Source organism: Oncorhynchus tshawytscha, linkage group LG34 (assembly GCF_018296145.1).
Source record: "Oncorhynchus tshawytscha isolate Ot180627B linkage group LG34, Otsh_v2.0, whole genome shotgun sequence".
NCBI classification, from domain to species: Eukaryota; Metazoa; Chordata; class Actinopteri; order Salmoniformes; family Salmonidae; genus Oncorhynchus; species Oncorhynchus tshawytscha.
This window is the reverse complement of record NC_056462.1, coordinates 2,931,713-2,955,389: the sequence shown is the minus strand read 5'-3', so window position 1 is coordinate 2,955,389 and position 23,677 is coordinate 2,931,713. Positions and strand designations below refer to the sequence as shown.

At 46.1% G+C, this 23,677-nt stretch overlaps 2 protein-coding genes across 2 annotated transcripts in view; one reads left to right on the top strand and one right to left on the bottom strand.

Moving 5' to 3' along the window:
* Positions 1–23,677, top strand: part of ctnna2 (catenin (cadherin-associated protein), alpha 2) — a 677,857-nt gene that overhangs the window by 457,397 nt on the left and 196,783 nt on the right. The window lies entirely within an intron of this gene.
* On the bottom strand, positions 14,915–18,599 carry LOC112231711 (leucine-rich repeat transmembrane neuronal protein 1). The gene has a single exon (XM_024398436.2). The coding sequence runs from the start codon at positions 17,273–17,275 to the stop codon at positions 15,692–15,694; it is 1,584 nt and encodes a 527-aa protein (XP_024254204.2). The 5' UTR covers positions 17,276–18,599; the 3' UTR covers positions 14,915–15,691.

Below are 23,677 nucleotides of genomic sequence, written 5' to 3'. Positions count from 1 at the left end.
ATGTAATCAGGAGACTTGCAGAGGACACAAACTGGCCCAACACTCCATCTCGCTTGTCAACCGCAGCTTCAGTAGCCTCAACTATATAGGCCTTTCGGGGGGTGGGGGGAGGAGAGAAAACCAACTTCAATTCAACCCAAACCATGCAGTCGATCTGTGTGTGTGTGTGTCTCGCTCTGTATCTCTTTGATGCTTTTTGGGAGTGCTGCCATTTTGAATTTGAGTTGAAGTTGAACAACAACAACAACGATTAGCTTCTTTCATTGTAGACCCCTGACTTCTATGCCACTTCTAAAAACAGACTCATTTAAGCCGTCGCCCCTTCCCTAGAGCAGCCATTTTGAAAAAGGTCTCATGTTATAGGCCTAAATCTTATATATAGTTTGGGTTCACAATATTCATCTCTATGCAATATCTAAACAGTGGTGCCAACGACAGCAGCAATTGAAATCTTCCTTGGTCGGACATTTTTAGTCCCCCTGACTGTTTTCACCCACTTCTAACATCCAATCTCAAATTCATTTAATTTCTCTGTGCCTGTTTCTTTGTGACGGGCTGTCAGAGAGGTTAGGCACGAAGCGCACCATCTGCTTAACCCAACACAGCTCCTGAGGCCATCGTCTCTGTCTCTGTTCTAGTGTCTCTTCTCAAGTCGCTACACACACACACACACACACACACACAAATGCACACACACACGCACATGCCAGGCGGTCTCATCTGATCTCAGAGCAGTTTGTCCGTGGGGCTCTCTGGCTGCTCTCTCAGCTGTCTGTGAAACGATCCTATGATCCTATGAAGGCCTGGACAGAGACACCCAACAGGCCCGACAGACTGTTAGAGGGATGGTTTTACATGGTCCGCCCAAAGCCCTCTCCACTGTTCTGATCCATTATAAAGCACGAGATAAAAAAACACAGAATATATTCTAACCGGTTGATCTATTCTCTCTTTCCCTTTTTTTTCTCCATGTCCCTTTGCTGTGGCCCCATCTGCTTCACTCTCTGATGCAATTTGTATAACAGGTAAGTCCACTCTTTTGTGTCCAAGTCTGAAGCCCATCCAAATGTAATCACATTACGCATTGAACAATATGAGAGACCATGTACCCAATGGAATCCACGTTGCTTCCATAATGCTCCTGTAAAGGGCCAACATCATCCCTTAACCTATCTGACAGTGGTAGAATGGGGGGACAATCTCTTTGGCTAGAGATGCCAATCGGCCCCCCCCGGAGGAAAAGAAGGAAAGGCGAGTGAAAGAGATAGTGAGGAGAGAGGGAGGGAGAGTGAGGAGAGAGAGAGGGAGAGTGGGGAGAGAGAGAGAGAGAGAGAGGGAGCGAGCGAGCGAGAGAGAGTGCATGTGAGGGCGAGGGAGAGGAATTATAATTTGTTTACCCTGACACCGGGAGAATAACAAATGGGTGGATGATAAATGCGGTCTATTTTAGCTCGCCTAAACTGTTGTGGTGTACTTCACTCTGTATCCAAAGAGTATTAAGAGACTTTATCAGCTTATAGCCGTTAACGAGATTGTTGATTACTTCTCCTTCATCTCCAGAATGCTATAGCTTCACTTACCTCCAGTTCAGTCCATCTATGGAAGTGCCAACCCTCTGAAGCGGATGGATACTTTTGCCGTCACTGCAGGCGTGTGTTGCCCTTCTCATTATGGAATGTGTGGTTTCTCTTGTGTAGGTTTAACTTCAGAATGGTCCTATCGGCCATGTTTACAGTAACCGTGTTCACTATCCGACAGTAGCTTTCTATTTGTTTTGCATATGTTGGTGATATATTTGCATGTAAGGTGACAACCCTTGGTTTCATGGTATGTGTTGCAGTTGTTTAGTATTTACGGAATCCTGCGGGGATGAGGATACGACGGCACCGTTTGTGCCTAAAACAATCATGAACCTGCACTGTCGTTTTGTTTTTGCCTTTGCCATTCTCAACCTGCACACTTTCCGCTCCTTACCATTCTGGCATGAACATACAGTATGTTGTCAAAAGAACCCATGCTTCATTCATTGATACGGTATCTATGATGGGCTGTTGTGATATGGTGTTGTGTGCTACGATCATACTTTTAGCTAGGAGGAGGGTAGAGAAGACACTTGAAACAAAACTTGGACGGGCTCCCTTAGTCACGCTGGCCCCACACCACCCCGAGTCCCCGTCGGCCCTCTTCAGTTTCGTGGGTCACTGATTCTCACTCGCTGGTGGTTTTGGCACCGACTCAGCCCTTTGTTGCTTGTTGTGCAGATCGTCGGTAAACATGTCCAAGTACCCAGCAGGCTTTCAGAGACGGTGTCCCACAACAATAGGGTTGGTGTTTTGGTCTAAGGGCTCAAGTGTGATGTCGTGGGGGGGAGGGTTGGGTGACTGGTCTGCCATGGTTGACTAGATTTGACCCCCTGGATTGACTAGATTTGCTTAAATAAGCCACAGATGTCATTTCTTGTGGTTTTTCTGTGGTTTTGGGCCGACTGCAGTTGTGTGCACGCAGTACTGCAGGGATCATCGACTAGATTCAGCCGCCGGCCGATTTTCTTCTTGAGCAGATGGCCAGGCGTCCGGAATATAATTACAAATAATTTGGAGACTGCAAGTTGACCGCAAGAAGCCCTAACAGATACATATTTGACTAAAACATTTATCATTTCAAACCTTGCTTACGTTTGTATTCCATGGCATATACAGTATCTCTCTTTTATGCGTGGGAACACTGTAAAATCACTTTGGAGCTGATTTGCTGGCGTTTTTACAGGGTTTTATGTCCAGCAAAAAGTAGTGTGTGTGCTTGTGCGTCTGTGTGCATGCCTGCCTATCTGCTTGCGTGAGTACCTTCGTGCCTTCCTATGTGTGTACTGTATACAAGCATGCATACTTGTGTTTCTCTACAATATGTGTAGGCTAAACATGATCATTATCGATCTATCTCATCCCGTGTGGGCGTATACAATATGTCCTGTTACAGATGGTATTTACGACGCTAGCATGCGCTTTTGTGTCTCCGGGGGCCTAATTTACCACTTCCACCAGTAGCCTTCATCTTAAAATATTCAACATGGACAAGACACTGAAGTGAAGTTAAACCCTTAACAAATACATGTTTACCACGATTGCTGTGTCGGCACATTTAACACTATGTTGAACAAAAATAGATTAAAACAAATAAGCTGTCTGAATTCAACCTCAATGCTCGACATGCCAGAATGAACTTTTTGTTGTTTTCCTCCGTCCAGGGTATGGATATCTGAAAACAACTCACATCAAAACAACAGGATTTGAACTCGGCTTGACCCTCATTCAATCATATCCATGTCCATCTGTAGTATGGATCCAACATGAAGCTTCCGGGCAACCCCGGATAAAGCTTAGAGTACTCCAGCCGAACCTTAGAGATAATATCTCTCTCTATGACCAAAACACTTGTCATAATAGCTCTCTGCCCCATCTCTGATAAAACAGTATGTATTGTAATCCCAGTTTATAAGTGACTCTACGGACTGTAGACCCCCACAGATGCAGGCCCAGCTGTTGCCATGTTTTAGCTCGCTGGCTCTGACCCAGCTATTCTATCATCATGTTTTAGCTCGCTGGCTCTGACCCAGTTATTCTATCATCATGTTTTAGCTCGCTGGCTCTGACCCAGCTATTCTATCATCATGTTTTAGCTCGCTGGCTCTGACCCAGTTATTCTATCATCATGTTTTAGCTCGCTGGCTCTGACCCAGTTATTCTATCATCATGTTTTAGCTCGCTGGCTCTGACCCAGCTATTCTATCATCATGTTTTAGCTCGCTGGCTCTGACCCAGTTATTCTATCATCATGTTTTAGCTCGCTGGCTCTGACCCAGCTATTCTATCATCATGTTTTATGCACCGCTGGATGTTAGCAATAGTATACACACAGTGTAGTGTAGTGGTTATGTACATACACACAGTGTAGTGTAGTGGTTATGTACATACATACAGTGTAGTGTAGTGGTTATGTTGTCACACACACAGTGTAGTGTAGTGGTTATGTACATACACACAGTGTAGTGTAGTGGTTATGTTGTCACACACACAGTGTAGTGTAGTGGTTATGTACATACACACAGTGTAGTGTAGTGGTTATGTACATACACACAGTGTAGTGTAGTGGTTATGTTGTCACACACACAGTGTAGTGTAGTGGTTATGTACATACACACAGTGTAGTGTAGTGGTTATGTACATACACACAGTGTAGTGTAGTGGTTATGTACATACACACAGTGTAGTGTAGTGGTTATGTTGTCACACACACAGTGTAGTGTAGTGGTTATGTACATACACACAGTGTAGTGTAGTGGTTATGTACATACACACAGTGTAGTGTAGTGGTTATATACATACATACAGTGTAGTGTAGTGGTTATGTACATACACACAGTGTAGTGTAGTGGTTATGTACATACACACAGTGTAGTGTAGTGGTTATGTACATACACACAGTGTAGTGTAGTGGTTATGTACATACACACAGTGTAGTGCAGTGGTTATGTACATACACACAGTGTAGTGTAGTGGTTATGTACATACACACAGTGTAGTGTAGTGGTTATGTACATACATACAGTGTAGTGTAGTGGTTATGTACATACACACAGTGTAGTGTAGTGGTTATATACATACCCACAGTGTAGTGTAGTGGTTATGTACATACACACAGTGTAGTGTAGTGGTTATGTACATACACACAGTGTAGTGTAGTGGTTATGTACATACACACAGTGTAGTGTAGTGGTTATGTTGTCACACACACAGTGTAGTGTAGTGGTTATGTACATACACACAGTGTAGTGTAGTGGTTATGTACATACACACAGTGTAGTGTAGTGGTTATGTACATACACACAGTGTAGTGTAGTGGTTATGTTGTCACACACACAGTGTAGTGTAGTGGTTATGTACATACACACAGTGTAGTGTAGTGGTTATGTACATACATACAGTGTAGTGTAGTGGTTATGTACATACACACAGTGTAGTGTAGTGGTTATGTACATACACACAGTGTAGTGTAGTGGTTATATACATACACACAGTGTAGTGTAGTGGTTATGTTGTCACACACACAGTGTAGTGTAGTGGTTATGTACATACACACAGTGTAGTGTAGTGGTTATGTACATACACACAGTGTAGTGTAGTGGTTATGTTGTCACACACACAGTGTAGTGTAGTGGTTATGTACATACACACAGTGTAGTGTAGTGGTTATGTACATACACACAGTGTAGTGTAGTGGTTATGTTGACACACACACAGTGTAGTGTAGTGGTTATGTTGTCACACACACAGTGTAGTGTAGTGGTTATGTTGTCACACACACAGTGTAGTGTAGTGGTTATGTTGTCACACACACAGTGTAGTGTAGTGGTTATGTTGTTACACACACAGTGTAGTGTAGTGGTTATGTTGACACACACACAGTGTAGTGTAGTGGTTATGTTGTCACACACCAAGTGTAGTGTAGTGGTATGTTGTCACACACACACACACGCACACACACACACATGCACACACACACACACACACACATACACACACACACACACACACACACACACACACACACACTCACACACACACACACACACACACACACACCCGCACACACACACGCACACACACGCACACACACACGCATGCACACACGCACGCATGAACACACACACCCGCACACACACACCCGCACACACACACACACCCGCACACACACACCTGCACACACACACACACGCACACACCCACACACACACACACACACACACACACACACACACCCGCACACACACACACACACACACACACACACACACACACACACACACACACACACACACACACACCCACACACACCCACACACACCCGCACACACACACACACACACACACCCGCACACACACACACACACACACCCACACACACACACACCCACACACACACACCCGCACACACACACACACACCCGCACACACACACACACACACCCGCACACACACGCACACACACACCCACCCACACGCACACACACACACCCAAACACATACACGCACGCACACCCACACACACACACACGCACACCCACACACACACACACACTGCCTTTCTGGCTCTCTCATCTGATGAAAACAGAGCAGTACCGCCTTCATGTCGTGGCTAGCCTACTCTCACTCAACCGCCCCTTGTAGTGTAGACACACAAACTTCTAGTGTATCCAAGGTTTAAAAAGGCCTCCAAGGTTCGGAATTTCCACTTAATAACGTCAGACCTGATTTGCCCTAACGAAAAATGTGTCAACCCCTACAAAGAATGGCCATTCATTATAATCCACATGATAATTCCCATTTCCTGTTGCTGCACGATTATTTTCCTGTTGTAGCAAACTGGCTCATGTTAAGATCCTACACCTGTACAGCGTTAGTAAGTGGCCGGAGAATAGAATGGAATAGAATAACTTTTCCCAGAGGGTGAAATAGCGTAAAGTTACACTCTATTTGTTCTTGATGGTAACGAGAAAGACAATGAGAAGTGTATGAGAACACTGTGAGAATCAATGATGATCATTCCAAAATTGATCCTGATAAACCATTTAAAATTCAATATGGACTCACACGCTGTTGTCATCGTAACTCATCAGCGGCACCACCACACACTGTACCCTGCCGCCACTTGGTGATTTTGCCACCTATCCGAATATGAGGAGGTATGAGGCGTTTATTATGCACGGCAGGGCCCCAATGAAACAACAGAAAGTTACCGTAAGTGAATTATTCGTGAAGCATTATTTCTGTGGACTTGACACACACACACACGGATGCACAGACGGACACTTCCCCTAACCACTACCCCCTCCTAATCACATGACGTAAACCATTTCCTGGAGGAATGGGGATTGGCTTAGAACAGACCAAGTCTCTGTAAATGCCACATAACCACTCACCTTTACAGCACAGTCCGTGACGATTTCCTTATAATCCCTCACTCAGACGTCGATTGAACCCGCAATGTAAACAATACAGAAGACCACTGCTGACCTGACTGAGTAGTCACACATCATTGTGTCAGCGGTGTTTGGACCATAGACTTAGAATGAGTAGAGTGGGTACTCCCATTTAGGTCAATTATACCATAGTGTGTGGACAGACGGCCATTTTCAGTGTCTCCATAGGACAATTATATTTCTATGGTTTGGGGCCAACATTTATGACACCCCCCCCTCCCCTGAACGTTATTATACTCCTGTGTATCGTTCCTACTAGAGTAGTTATAGTAGTGGAACACGTTATTATCTCTCAGGGGGGAATTTGCTTTACAGCAGAATCACCCATTAAAACACAACAGATGTTACACAGCAAGTAAGACACAATGTTCACAATGAGCCACACAAGGCCTATGATGTGACCCTGTTGGTTGGGGTTTGTGTTACCAGATGTCTATGGCCCCTGAACTGTACGAATGACCCTGTCGTTCAAGACGTTGCGCTGTGTTAGTCAGATGGGTTGTCTATGACATTTGCGTGACCCTGTCGTTGAAGGTGTTGCGCTGTGTTAGTCAGATGGGTTGTCTATGACATTTGCGTGACCCTGTCGTTCAAGGTGTTGCGCTGTGTTAGTCAGATGGGTTGTCTATGACATTTGCGTGACCCTGTCGTTCAAGGTGTTGCGCTGTGTTAGTCAGATGGGTTGTCTATGACATTTGCGTGACCCTGTCGTTCAAGGTGTTGCGCTGTGTTAGTCAGATGGGTTGTCTGACATTTGCGTGACCCTGTCGTTCAAGGTGTTGCGCGGTGTTAGTCAGATGGGTTGTCTATGACGTTTGCGTGACCCTGTCGTTCAAGGTGTTAGTCAGATGTATTGTCTATGACATTTACTTGACCTTGTCATTTAAGATGTTGTGTGTGTGTTTGTTCCAGATATGTCATGTGATGTATGGGTCTGTGTTAGCCGGATGGGTTGTGACAGCCACCACACTGTGTTCAATGTGATCTATGCTAGCTGTTAGCTGTGCTGTGTTTAACGTGATCTACGGTAGCTGTTAGCTGTGCTGTGTTTAACGTGATCTACGCTAGCTGTTAGCTGTGCTTAACGTGATCTATGCTAGCTGTTAGCTGTGTTGTGTTTAACGTGATCTACGCTAGCTGTTCGCTGTGTTGTGTTTAACGTGATCTACGCTAGCTGTTAGCTGTCCTTAATGTGATCTATGCTAGCTGTTAGCTGTGCTGTGTTTAACGTGATCTACGCTAGCTGTTAGCTGTGCTTAACGTGATCTACGGTAGCTGTTAGCTGTGCTGTGTTTAACGTGATCTATGCTAGCTGTTAGCTGTGCTTAACGTGATCTATGCTAGCTGTTAGCTGTGCTGTGTTTAACGTGATCTACGGTAGCTGTTAGCTGTGCTGTGTTTAACGTGATCTACGCTAGCTGTTAGCTGTGCTTAACGTGATCTATGCTAGCTGTGTTGTGTTTAACGTGATCTACGCTAGCTGTTCGCTGTGTTGTGTTTAACGTGATCTACGCTAGCTGTTAGCTGTGTTGTGTTTAACGTGATCATGCTAGCTGTTAGCTGTGTTGTGTTTAACATGATCATGCTAGCTGTTAGCTGTGCTGTGCTGTGTTTAACATGATCTACGCTAGCTGTTAGCTGTGCTCTGTTTAATGTGATCTACGCTAGCTGTTAGTTGTGCTGTGTTTAACGTGATCTATGCTAGCTGTTAGCTGTGCTGTGTTTAATGGGATCTACGCTAGCTGTTAGCTGTGCTTTGTTTAAAGTGATCTACGCTAGCTGTTAGCTGTGCTGTGTTTAAAGTGATCTATGCTAGCTGTTAGCTGTGCTGTGTTTAACGTGATCTATGCTAGCTGTTAGCTTTGCTGTGTTTAAAGTGATCTAGGCTAGCTGTTAGCTGTGCTGTGTTTAATGGGATCTACGCTAGCTGTTAGCTTTGCTGTGTTTAAAGTGATCTAGGCTAGCTGTTAGCTGTGCTGTGTTTAAAGTGATCTACGCTAGCTGTTAGCTGTACTGTGCTTTGTGTTGAGCTCTGCTGGGTCTCTGTCTGCTCTGAGAGTTGTGGGGGAGCCTTTAGAGTTGGCCCGTGTCATTCCTGTTCACACATAGTAACATCCTGCAGTCTGTCGCACACACACACGCACACACGCACACACACACACACACACACACACACACACACACACACACACACACACACACACACACACACACACACACACACACACACACACAGCTTGGAGACAGGAGTTTCAAAACCCGTTAACAAGTGCATTACCCAATCACCACACGTCTCCTCTGCTTCTCAACACAGCTGTGCTCTCCGACGTACAGAAACCATTGTCACGCTTCTTCGTACGATTTCCATTTCAAACAGAGACAATATCAAAACCCTCCCAAACCCAGATACGATGCGAGCGGAATCGGGCCAATCCGCCCCTTTCTGTCTCTTCTCCTGCATCACCATGGCTAATTAGCTGCCATATCAATAAACCATTATTATTTCCTTCATAGACAGTCAATAGCCATAGCATGAACATGCAAAAAAAAAATGTCAAAGAGTATGTAATCGGTAATCAGAGGATCATCAGGTAATCAGGGAAGCGAGTCCATTTGGTAAACCAGTCATCTGTGTTTGTATTGATTTTGCTCAGTGTCATCAGGTTGTTAATATCGGGAGGTCATAGGAGAGTGATACACCCTGTTGGGTGGCAATGACCCTTTGTCTGAGACGATCAACAAATACCTGCAGGTTCCTCCAAACAGTGTGTGAGAGAGAGAGAGAGAGAGAGAGAGAGAGAGAGAGAGAGAGAGAGAGAGAGAGAGAGACACACTGAGAGAGACACTGAGAGAGAGACACAGAGACACACTGAGAGAGAGACTGGGAGAGACTGAGAGAGAGAGACTGAGAGAAACTGGGAGAGACTGAGAGAGAGAGAGACTGAGAGAAACTGGGAGAGAGTGAGAGATACAGAGACAGAGAGTGAGAGATACAGAGACAGAGAGAGACAGAGAGTGAGAGAGACAGAGAGTGAGAGAGACTGAGACTGAGAGAGACTGGGAGAGAGAGAGACAGAGAGAGAGAGAGACAGACTGAGAGAGACAGAGAGTGAGAGAGACAGAGAGTGAGAGACTGAGAGTGACAGAGACAGAGACAGAGAGTGAGAGATACAGAGACAGAGAGAGACAGAGATTGAGAGAGAGAGAGACAGCGAGAGACCGAGAGAGAGCCAGATAGTGAGAGAGACAGAGAGTGAGAGAGCGACAGAGACTGAGAGAGACAGAGAGAGAGAGAGAGAGACTGAGAGAGAGAGAGACTGAGAGAGACTGAGAGAGAGAGAGACTGGGGGAGAGAGACTGGGGGAGAGAGAGACAGAGACTGAGAGAGACTGAGAGAGAGAGAAAGAGACAGAGACTGAGAGAGAGAGAGAGAGAGACAGACACTGAGAGAGACAGAGAGAGACAGAGAGAGAGACAGAGAGTGAGAGAGACAGAGAGAGACAGAGACAGAGAGTGAGAGAGAGAAAGAGAGTGAGAGAGAGTGAGAGAGACAGAGAGTGCGAGACAGAGAGTGCGAGACAGAGAGTGAGAGACAGAGAGTGAGAGAGACTGAGACTGAGAGAGACTGAGAGAGACTGAGAGAGAGAGAGACCTTGAGAGAGAGACAGAAACTGAGAGAGACTGAGAGAGAAAGACTGAGAGAGAGACTGAAAGAGACAGAGAGTGAGAGAGACAGAGAGTTAGAGAGACTGAGAGAGACAGAGACAGAGAGTGACATAGAAAGACAGAGAGTGACAGAGAGAGACAGAGACAGAGAATGAGAGAGACAGAGAGAGACTGAGAGAGACAGAGACAGAGAGAGAGAGTGAGAGACAGAGAGAGACAGAGACTGAGAGAGACAGAGAGACAGAGAGAGAGAGACTGAGAGAGACTGAGAGAGACAGAGACTGAGAGAGATAGAGAGAGAGAGAGAGAGAGTGATAGAGCGAGAGGCCTGTGGGTGCATCCTGGAGTCTTAAGAACAACTGAGAGAGAGACTGAAAGAGACAGAGACAGAGAGTGAGAGAGACAGAGAGTTAGAGAGACTGAGAGAGACAGAGACAGAGAGTGACATAGAAAGACAGAGAGTGACAGAGAGAGACAGAGACAGAGAATGAGAGAGACAGAGAGAGACTGAGAGACAGAGACTGAGAGAGACAGAGACTGAGAGAGAGAGAGTGAGAGACAGAGAGAGACAGAAACTGAGAGAGAGAGAGAGAGAGAGACTGAGAGAGACTGAGAGAGACAGAGACTGAGAGAGATAGAGAGAGAGAGAGAGTGAGAGAGAGAGAGGCCTGTGGGTGCATCCTGGAGTCTTAAGAACAACTCTTTCCCTGTCCCTTCCTACCTCCTGTCTCCCCCTACCTCCTGTCCCCCTACCCTCCTGTCCCTCCCTACCTCCTGTCCCCCCCACCTCCTGTCCCCCTACCTCCTGTCCCCCTACCTCCTGTCCCTCCATTGTGTGTTAGAAAGACTGACTCAAAATGGAGGTGCCAACAGTAGCCTGTGCGTCAAGGCATCATCGAATATTTATACAAATAAATCAGGACAACGCAGCCTAAATATAGGCCCAGCAGTTTGTATGATTTGAGGGGCTATCAGGCAAGAAAATGAATCAGACAGAATATAAGAGAATAAGATGATAAGCAAATGACTGTCGGTATATTGCACATCTCACATCTCACTATGCTGTGTCTCTTTGCCCTGCTCTGCTCGGCTGTATCGGTCGGTGGCTAGCCTACTTAGCATACAGATGTCATGCCTAGTTATGATTCACGGCCATTTTGGATTTCAAAGTGGGCTGCCCGGTCGGGAGATATCATGAATACGAAGTAGATCATGAATCTGAAATGGCAAATTCCGCTGCTGTTGTCGCCGGTTGTTGTTGTTTTTCTCTTGAGCGGCTCCACACACACAAAAAAAGACTGCACATTTTAGAGTTATTGCTCCTGTCTTGTTGCTTTTTTGTTATTTTCTCCTGGCCTAGTGTTCCACTCTGTGAAACTCCTCGTATTTTAGATATCAGAATAGATGTAGGATGGTACAGTACAGTTTACGCATGGCACTGTATACACAAGAGTTTAGTGTACATGATATTGTTTAACAGCAACCATTCACCCATGGGGCCTACAGATGTAGTATCTTAATTTGATCACCTCGTTGCAGGAGAACTTTCCTGCAATGCAGGAAATGCAAAACCTGTAGTGGATTTGAGGTTTTAAAAAATGTAATTAAATGTAATAAAATGTAATCACATTTCCTGTTGCTGCAGGATTGTTTTCTTGCTGTAGCAAAGTGGCTCAAATGAAGATACTGCATCTGTAGACAGGCTACAGTTCAGGCTTTAGTACAATAGTAGAGGCTTGTACAGCCTATAGAAAAGGCTGAGTGGAAAAAAAATCTGAGAACCTTTCTAGTTAGCGTTTGAGAATATCCCAGCTCTGCACCCCTCATAAGGCACAAGCAACTATACATTTATATTAAAGTGAAGGTATCACGATAAGCATAAGGAACATCGACAGCGTTACATATGTTGTATTTCGTTGGTTAGTTTGAATGTATCTGTCTGTTTGCGTCAAGGCAGGTGGTTGGGATGCAGTGATTATTTGATTTCATGTCAGAGACATCATCATTTGTCCTCCCGGTAGATACAGCATGTTATTAGGTTTTTGTGTCACGCTACTCTGCAACTCTGCAACATCACTTCAACAACACACACATGCACACACACACACACACACACGCGCACACACACACACACACACACTAACAAATATATAGATCTGCCTATTTTTGCCACTGTACAAATGTATGTTGAGTAGGACATACACACACTCAGTCTTGCATAGCTAACATTGTCGGGACACACACTTCAGTCCCATTCAAAATCCCATTTTCCCTGACCCGAAATCTAACCCTAACCTTAACCCCAAAACCTAGCATTAACCCTAAAACCTAACACTAACCCTAATACTAGCCCCTAACCCTAACCTGAACCTTAATCCTAAAAGCCAACATTAACCGTAACCCTAACCCTAGCTCATAACCATAATCCTAATTCTAATCCTAAAACTAACCCTAACCTTAATCCTAAAAGCTAACATTAACCCTAACCCTAGATCCTAACCCTAATTCTAACCTTAACCCTACACCCCCTAGATATAGCATGGTTAGTTTACTGTTCTTGTGGGAACTTCACGTCCACACACACACACACACACACACACACACACTATGGCTGAACAACCCCATGATGATAACAGCCTATTTGTCCCGATGCTGAGTGATTGTGATTGTGGAATGATGGAGACGTGATGTTGCTGCTGCTGCTGCATTCTGCCTAGGAACACAGTGTACTACCTCTACACACACACACACACACACACACTCTAACCCTCACCCTAATTGTAATCTTAAACCTGGCCTCGCCTTTCACTTTAAGAGATAATTGTCTTTGTTTTACTGTCCTTGTGGGGACTTTTGGGGATTTTAGATCCCCACAATGATAGAATAGCCCCCCCACACTCACTCACACACACACACACACACACACACACACACACACACCCACGCAGACACTACTCTCGCTTTTTCTGTCTCTTTAGCTACAACAACAGCATGTGCACAGTGCCATCATATCAATATAGAAACACACACTGACACAGTAGGCTGTATTTACTGATTGCAGTCACACACACAGCATTATTACATTCCAACTCATACAATCACACACTCTTGAATATACACACACCACATGTATGCATGCAATCATAATGTGACACTGTGCAGAAGCTCTGAGTCTAGTGTATTTTTTCCCTCCCTCTTTCCTTCCTTCCTTCCTTCCCTCTCTCCCTCCTTCCTTCCTTTCCTGGTGATGTTAGGACACTAGAGAGCAGCCTTCACCTTCTTTCTGCCGCCTCCGCAATCACTCCTTTCCTCAGCTATCACTCATCCCCCCTATAGCAGCACCTACATGTCGATTGTCGACTGGTGCAAGACACCAAACCCCTCTGTCGACGCATCTCTCACTCACACAAATGAGGAACAAACAGAGAGAAAAAATACCCCCAGAATAGCCTTGTATTGAAAGAACAAATGTTTCAACATTATACGCAGAACATAGTCAGGAAATCCATCGGCCCCCGGGCATGTGTGTTACTGGTGTCTCTTTAAGAAAGATATTTTAGAATATTTGTTCTGTATTTTTGAACTTTTTTTCTCTCTCTGTTTTAGAATGAGTTTTGATTTGAATAGTGTCGGTGCTAGGCGTTTTCTTCATCCTTTTGATGTGTCCCACGCGGTGAAAGGAAGGCATCGCTCTAGCAATGACAGCCAGGCAGCAGTGAAGGAGGAAAAGCAGAGCTTTTAAGACCTCTCAGACCATGATGATGATCTCGCTCTGCTTCTGCCTGTGTCGTCTGTGTGGATGTTTTGGACAACACACACATTTGATCATGTGAAAATACGCCACCTGATTAGTGTCAGATCAATTTTAATCTGGAAAGGATAGAGGAGAGGAGGGGAAGTGGGAAGGCGGGGGGGGATTCGATGGGAAGCAACCACAACATCTATAGCGAGCCAGCACATTGAATGCCCCCTCACTCACAAATAGGGAATGGGGGATCAAGAAAAGATCTGATATTCCTATTGGAGAGGATTTAACATTTGAGATGAAGTGCGGGTAGGTTGCCCCTCTGGCCCTTTGTCTTTTGGCCCAACTAGACATACTGCAGTAGGCACGCCAGACAAATGCTCTCTCTCTTCCTACCGCCAGCGCGAGCACTGCATCTCTTTTCATAACCCACCCCTCTCCCCAACGGTTCCTTACAACACAAGGGCTTTACTGTGAATAGCAATTCATTTATTTAAACATGGTATTTTTGTTGTTGTAGTTTACAAAAGAAATAGGATAGCATCTAGCATCTTTTTTTCCCACTCTTGCTTTTTTAACATATTTTACACAGAATTGATCATCTTTATTTTATTTTTTTTATAATCCAACTTTGCATTATTGTTGTATTTTTTTGTTGTTGTTGTATTACCACAATAAAAATGGTGTGTTTATGGCTGGCCAGTATGTCCCCAGTTGGTCTTTAGACAATAGCAGAATATCCTGATGTAAGAAAGACTCATTTAAAGCTGAAATAATATCCACTCCTGGTGTAGAGAAGAAGAAGAAGAAGAAGAAGAAGAAGAAGAAGAGGAAGATGAAACCATTGGTGCCTACAAACATAGTAATCCTCTCTGGAGTTTCTGTATAAAGTCAACATAATATTCCATCTCTGGTGATTCTGTGCGTCAAGTCAACAGGCACAATAGAGTCTGGTCTCCATAGTGTCCATAGAGGCCCTTCAGATCCACAGCAATTAATCCACGGTCTCAGTCAGTCCTCCCCCTTTCTCCTCCACAGTAGGGGGGCGAGCAGCACAGTGTGACACAGTGTAAATAGTGTCCATAGCAGGTTCCCTGGTTCAAACCTCACTTATACAACCCCAACCCACCCAATATATCCCATATATCCAAAAAGGGTCTCCGTGGTTGTCCATATTATCCACACAAACACACGTAAACACACACATATCCACACACACACACACACACACACAAAGGGTCGGATCAGACCTCACACTCCCGAGAGGGCTGCTGCTGGCAGGTGCAGGAGCCGTACTCGTTGATGATGACCAGGGCCCCCTCGATGTGGTTGGGCTTGTAGTCGACGTAGTACTCCGGCGTGGACATGGTGGCCATCTGCTGCATGCTCTGCTTCTGCTTCTGCTTGCGCCGATGGCTGCTGAAACACTGGCGCACCTGCCGCACGCCCGCCGGGAAACACTTCCAGGTCACGTAGAGCATCAGCACCACAATGAGGAAGGAGAAGATGAGCGCCATGGTGCCCGTCACCACCTTGTGGATCTGCATGGTGCTGTCTATGTCGTCGAGGTTAGCCACGGTCACGGTGAAGGAATTGGTGACCACTGCGCCGCCCTCGGCGGCTGGGGGATCATAGGGGTTGGCCGTGGGGCCTCCCCGGACCTGGTCCTTGGTGGTGTAGCCGGGGTACCATCCCATAGTCGTGGTGGCCTGGTCGATGCCGTCCTCGCACAGCTGGAAGGCGTATACGGCGTCCAGTACGTCCTCGCCCTGTGCCACGTCCGGGCTGGAACACAGTAGCTGGCTGTCCCGCTGGCCCCGGAAGGCGCTCAGCCACTGGGCCAGGGCGCACACGTTGCGGCTGCATTCCCACTCATTGCCTGCCAAAGTGATGCTGCCCAGGGATGACCATGAATCCAGGATGCGCTGCTCCACGGCCGTCAGCCGGTTGGCGTCCAGCATGAGGGCCTTGAGGTTGGGCACGCTCTCGAAGACATGTGGCTCGATGTATGCGATCTCATTGGCCGACAGGTCAATCTTCTCCAGGAAGGGCCAGGTCCAGTCCAGGGTGCTGACCACAACGGTAGCCCGGTTGTTGCGCATGTAGAGCGTGCGCAGCGAGATGAGGCGTGGGAAGTGGGCCAGGTTGACTTTGACCAGCTCGTTGTGCTCCAGGTGCAGCTCGGTGAGCTTGAAGAGCCCAGCGAAGGAGTTCCGTGCCAGGCTCTGAAGCTGGTTGTAGCCCAGGTCCAGGAACTGCATGCTCCGGCAGTCCTGGAAGATCCTCACTGGGACAAACTTGAGGGCGTTGTAGCGCAAATGCAAATTGGTTAGCTTTCTCAGGCCGTGGAACAGGTCGGGCTCCAGCGCCTGCAGCCTGTTGTACGATAGGTCCAGGATGCGCAGGTTGGGGAGGGGCCTGAAGGTGCCGTTGGGCAGGCTCTCGATATGGTTGGTGCTCAGGTCGAGCTCCTTGACCCGGCGCAGCCTGTCGAAGGTGCCCTCCTCCACCACGTCGATGTTGTTATGATCCAAGTAGAGCCAGGTGAGCTGCGACAGGCCAGCGAAGTGGCCCTCGCGCAGCTCCGTCAGGTTGTTCTCGCGCATGGACAGGCCCAGTGCGCTGCTCAGGTTGCGTGGAACGTCGGTGAGATTGAGCCCCTCGCAGTAGAGCAGCTTGCTGTCGCAGCGGCATAGACGGGGACAGACGCCCTCCACCGATGGGACCATTTTGAGCATGATGCCCAGCGAGCACCACAGCAACAGTATCAACCCAGGGGGCTTCCTCAGGGGCCACTTTAGGTACAAGCCTATTAGAAGGAAATCCATCAGCCTGAAAATCCTCGGATAGATCCGCAGAGAAAATGTCCATTGGAATCGTTCCGGTATTATTCTGTCATGGTTCACATCGTAATGTGTAATCTCTCCCCGGCAGGAAACCAGCTCTTGTATTTTTTTTGTATTCCCTTTCTTGTAGTGAATTGTGTTGTGCGTGTGTGTTTTTTTCCCCCAAGGTATTTACTTATAGAAAGGAAGAGGAATCCAGTGTGGTGGATAAAAAGAAAAGAACAGGGGAGAGGGATAAAGGGCAAGTCACTTTGCTCATGTTAGATATCAGGGGGGCAAGATGAGAGCCGAAGCGGGTAAAAAATGCTTTCTTCACCGAGCGATCACGTATGAAAGGAATCCTACTCACCCCTATCCAGAGACGGACATCCCCTATTCAGCGACTTCCTTTGTGCCCACACTAATTATGTGTGAATCTAAAAAAGGACCCCAGTGTGGTACAAATTTGCCCCCCCCCCTTCTCGTCCTTTTCAGCCAGAATACCAGATCCTGGCAGGCTTACAATGTCTTAGTTCTCCTCGTGTGAAAGAAGCCAGAAAAGACCCAAGGAATCCAAGTGGATGCTGGTTAGGAAGTGCAAGTTTCCTGCTCGGCTGCATGCATGAGTGCCGTGCCTCCTCGCTCTCTCTCTCTCGCTCGCTCTCTCCCTCCTGCTCCTCTGCAGTCACTACTGCTGCGATGATCCGAAGAGGAGAACAGAGGAAAAACCAAGCCAACCAAGAAAGGAGAGGAAAAGACTAACTCAAAACTCTCTCTCGATAAAGACTGGGGGCAGATCTGTCAACACAAATTACCGTCCGTCACTTGAAGCGATCGCTGACCTGCACGGCTTAAATCCAGTCAACTCTGTCATTATTATTTTAGTGACCGACCGGTGCGCTTCAGAAAATATGTATTGGAAGGATAAGGATGGGTAATGCCAGGGTCTCTCTCATTCTCTTCTCTCTCTCTGTTCTCCCCTTAGTTTTTTTCTACTTTCTTTTTAGTATCCTTCTTTTAGATCCCCTCTTATCTCCTGTGAGAAGCCCCTTGACTCCTGCGTCCTCCTGTCTTTTGGGTTCTGTTCATATCCACTTGTGTTGTTAGTGGTGTTTTTCCCTGGTCGGCTGGAGGGAGTTTGCTGGTGGAGGCTGGAAGACTGAGAGGCTGAGGAGGCTGCTAGTAGGGAGGCAGAGGCGGTGTGTGACAGGGATGGAGAGGAGAGGCAGAGCACTCTTCACTTCGATCCCTCGCTTGCAGCAGACTAGTGTACTGGCAGAGCATGCAGAGGCACCGTCTGTTCACTGAGTGTCGTAAGCCACTCACAATTCAGACTGGCCCCACTCTCTCTCTCTCTCTCTCTCTCTCTCTCTCTCTCTCTCTCTCTCTCTCTCTCTCTCTCTCTCTCTCTCTCTCTCTCTCTCTTGCTCGATTTTTCTCAGTGTTTGAAACATTTCCATATTTAAAAGGGGCCGGGCTTAAAACCAGGGCTTTATAGAAGCTCAGAATCTCTCTCTTGCTCTCGCACTCTCTCACCCTCCCAGTAATAAATTGAAACCATCTACAATATCTGCTTCTTCTCTTCTTGTAGAATTCAGTCTCCCTCATTATTGCTGATTAATATTCCACTAATGATTGAAAGGATGTTCTATATGCATTGTACCCCTCCAGCTGAGAAATGTGCCAAACTCCTGGCTGAACCAATGGGGCTGATGCTGCATAATTACATAATAATGCAGATGCCATAATAATAATGATAAGATGTATGATTTGTGATCGAACCAATGTTATTATATGCAGTGATTATACACACTTATTCACACATGTAATGGTAACTTATGCAGCTGTACAGTTTATAGTGCCTCATTTGAATATGGTGTACAGTGCCTTCGGAAAGTATTCAAACCCATTCTTTTCACATTTTGTTATATTACAGCCTTATTCTAAAATGGATTAAAAAAATTTAAAATCCTCAGCAATCTACACACAATACCCCATAATGACAAAGCGAAAACAGGTTTGTAGAATTTTTTGCAATTGATTAAATATAAAAACAGAAATATCTTATTTATATAAGTATTCAGACACTTGAGATTCGAAATTGCGCTCAGGTGCATCCTGTTTCCATTGATCATCCTTGAGATGCTTCCACAACTTGATTCGAGTCTACTTGTGGTAAATTCAATTGTTGGACATGATTTGGAAAGGCACACACCTGTCTATATAAGGTCCCACAGTTGACAGTGTATGTCAGAGCAAAAAAACAAGCCATGAAGTTGAAGGAATTGTTCATAGACCTCCAAGACAGAATTGTGTTGAGGCACAGATCTGAGGAAGGGCACCGAAAAATGTCTGCAGCTTTGAAGGACCCCAAGACCACAGTGGCCTCCATCATTCTTAAATGGAAGAAGTTTGGAACCAGCAAGACTCTTCCTAGAGCTGGCCGCAAGGCCAAACTGAGCAATCGGGAGGAAATGGGCTAAAGTCAGGGACTCTACAATTCAATCCCACTGTGATTAAGCTCTTTGCATTGATATATCCTAGCTTTTATTTCCTTGTCCATTGAACTGAAAAGAGTCAAACCAAACTCGATCAAGTAAATCTGCATTTGATAACACTGAATGTTGCCTGCCGTGTCTCTTTCATCACGGTTGTTTGAGGACTCGGCTGTCCAGTGTGAGTACAGATTTTATCTGTTGCCACTTAGAGACGGACAGCGTAACATAATATTTTCCTCTCAGGAGGTCCCCACGCTCCCAGCTCCTAGGGTTCCCTGGTTCATGGACCCCGTCCGTCTTTCCCAACCCTTGTCATCTCACTCCTGTTAAATTCCAAGGACAATGGGCTGTGACAAATCTGACAATTTGGTCCCTTACATGACGTAATCATGCTATCCCTCCCTCCCTCCCTCCCTCCCTCCCTCCCTCCCTCCCTCCCTCCCTCCCTCCCTCCCTCCCTCCCTCCCTCCCTCCCCTCCCTCCCTCCCACCTTTCTGACAGCAGACGTAACTTTTACATCATGCCTCCTTGCTGGGCGTTCTGCTGTGAAATAAAGGATTTAATCAGAAAGTAAAAAGTGCTATGTCGGCCCTGACTCATCTGGTAATTGGCGTGTCGGTCTGTCTACACAGAAGACCAGGGAAACATCGTCAGCAGCTAGCGAGGGTTACTATACCAGGACTCGTATTCATAAAGTGTCTAATAAAGAATGGTGATCTAGGATCAGTTTTGCCTTTTTTTTAATCATAATGAAGATGATTATATGGACAGGGGGGACCTGATCCTAGATCTGCACTCCTACTCTGAAACTCCAAATGACTATTTGTCTAAGGAAAGCCATCAACAGTTCCTAGACCTGGGTTTACTAGCAGCAGTTATAGGAAAGTTAGACGGCGACAGAGAACCTACTCTCACCTTTGCTTTACCTCTGCTGTCACTCATTTCTCATTCATAATTAAGTAACCGATTTAACTGACATTCACGACTGACACATTCACACTGCAGCTATTCCAACAAAGATTTGCCAATTTGAAGGAGCAGCGTCGTGCTGTTTGGAGCTCTGAATGCCAAAGACTTATCTTGAGCACTCGTTAATGATGCTCCACCGAAACATGTTCCTTCGCCTTCTTCAGTTTTTTTATTGTTGATGCTGTTTTCACGCCTTGAGAGTGGTGCCACTGCAAAGCTTTCACAGCAGGAAGAGGCATATAATGTGCCGGGGGGGAATAAAACTATGGAATGTGGACGACGTCTCCCAGTCAGATATATCTCTCTCCTGCTCATCTACCTCAGCCCATTTCTCTTCCGCCCCATAATGGATGGATGGCTGCACCAGCTAATGAGTTGGTAGCACCGTAATGGCTTAACACAGCAAACAGGAGATAGGAGTAACCGGGGCCATCCGTTTTAGACTTTTTAAGAGGTTGTGGATGTGGAGAGAGCAGATACGTGTGCAGGTGCGTGCGTGCATGGACATGCACACACAACCATGCATGCACCTATACACAAGCACACACAATCCTATTAAAGATGGGCGGTGGGGGCAGATAGGCATCTCGACTCATCTGAACGATAACCTTCATTTGTTCCTTCAAACCACGCCATTGATTCTTCTGGTGGGGTTGACTCGACTAGAGGGAGGATAGCAGCGTTTGGGGAAACTAGGGCATTACCCTTCCCTCCCCTTCTATTTTGATTCATGAACATTCAAAGAAACCAAGATGATTTTCTGTGTAATTTAGGAAAAGGGGGACATTCGACTGGAGAAAATTGGGAGGAGAACATGGCATGCTTCTTTCGCTGTGGGGACTTCCGCATCCCCGGAAATGAGACCGAAATGACAGAACGCCGTCTGTGAGCCCAGAGATGAAAATTTAGAACAAATTAAAACATCTCGAGTGAAATCGCCATCTCTGTGGAACTAATGTGTGGGCCAGTCAACTTTAGGGAGCGGGAGAGAGACAGAGAGAGAGAGAGAGAGAGAGAGACTTTGTGTGCCGTGATTCATCCCTCTCTTCTTCCTTTTCTTCCGTTCTGAAAACTGTCACGCTATCCGTGTAGCCCAGAGCAGCTCAGAGCGGCTCATCAGGGTGCAGAGAGGCCTACTCATCCCCATGTGAATGCCTACCCATGGGCGGCCAGGGAAGGTCAACATTGGCCCTCTGTGGGACGTAGACAGACGTTCGTGACGAGAGCCCCCACAACAGCAACAAAAAAAGTCTGTCTTTAGAAGGCATGAGAATATGTGAGCACAAGCACAAAGTGTCCTCCAGCAAATGTTTTTATTACAAGCTAATTGCTGAACTGTCAACATTGACAGACATATTCAGTTTATGTTGCCTCACGCTGGAATCCAACCCCTTCACCCTGATGTTTCCTGTGCTCTGACACTCTGAACCACTGGTAACATGTCAGATGTGTTGTACTGTTGCGCTCAACTACAGTAACTTTGCATTCTGAAAGAGACTCTCTTCTCCATACGCAAAATCCATCTTCGTTTGCCTTCTGTTTTGTGCTAATAGGTGTAGCGTGTCCTTCGCTAGGCTAATGCTAGGTTAATCAATGCAAACCACGCTAGGCAGTTACTGAGGACGTGGAATTAACAAAATAATAAGTTGGTGCTTACTATTAATAAAACGTAGATTGTGTTTGTTGTTTACATTGGTTATGCGTAATCAACATACTATTATATTCCCTTAATTTTTCTGCTCTATTAGCAATTTTAACTACGGTATGCTAACACAATGGATTTACTAAGGACACTGGCTGGTTAGCGAACATCTCACTTGCGTCATTTATTGCGCAAACACTGAGCTCTGACGCTATTGCACTCACCAGCCTACCGGCCATGAAACTTTGCGGCCTTAATGTCTAACTCTTGACACCTAGATAGATACATGGGAGTTCATTCCTTCACCAGAGTGCAGATGAGACTCGAAAAATATCCCAAATGGCCACCGCTGCCTGGCACTGTGGCGGATGGACATCGACAGACCCTCCGTGATTGAATGGACTAGACACCAGACTCTCACTGTAGAGAGTAGCCTGGTTCAACACACATCAATAACTCCAGACTAATGGCTATCGGCTTTAACCTCGTACATTCTCATTAGCTGTCATACCTGGACATGGCTACGAGACATACTCGATTCCCATTGGGCAATATGTTGGCTACTCTTCTCACTGCACTACCACCAAGGCTTCGTCTCAAATGACTGGTTAAAAGCAGTGGCCTATGTAGGGAATAGGGTGCTCAGGCCAAAAGTAGTGCACTATCTAGAAAGTAGGGTGGTATTTTAAAAACATGTTGCGTTTGGTAAGGCTGTTTTTGATAGTAGAAGTATGTTGGGAGTGTTGTTATCCATTTCCTCATTTACCCTTAGTCACCTTGGCTCTGCCGAGCTATAGAGATGCTGAATTGTAAGTACCCCTTGAAGAATTACAGCCGTTATGCAATGGTGGTGGTTTCGGCTTAATCATTCTCTCGCAAGTTAATTACACTTGAGCTAGAGGAGAGATCAGCATTTAAGCTTTGTTTACAGCTACGTCTGATTGCCTTTGTCCTTTGCCTTTCTTAGAGTCCCCTGACGAACATAGCCATTTTTTTCTTCCCCGCATCGTCTTTGTCTTTTTGTTTGTTTGTTGTGTGTCTTGTTTAAAAAAGGATATTGGTTGGCTGTCTCAGATGTGTGTCTGCTGCTGCAAAAGCCTGTCGCAATGTTCCCGGCCAATGTCAGATTTCTAATAGTTCCAGAGCCACAAAAGCTCCCCCTCGCACGGATAGCTAGCTGCCCGTAGCTCGTTCCTCTTGGTTGATAGAACTGCTGATAGCCTCTTGACTGGGGTCTGAGTAAGGTCAACAAATAGCAGCATCGGATGCATCCCCTTCTTTTTTGTTCCGCCTCAT

Bases quoted from the DNA above. Each gene is read 5' to 3' on its own strand.
- LOC112231711 (XM_024398436.2), bottom strand. From the start codon at position 17,275: ATGGATTTCCTTCTAATAGGCTTGTACCTAAAGTGGCCCCTGAGGAAG.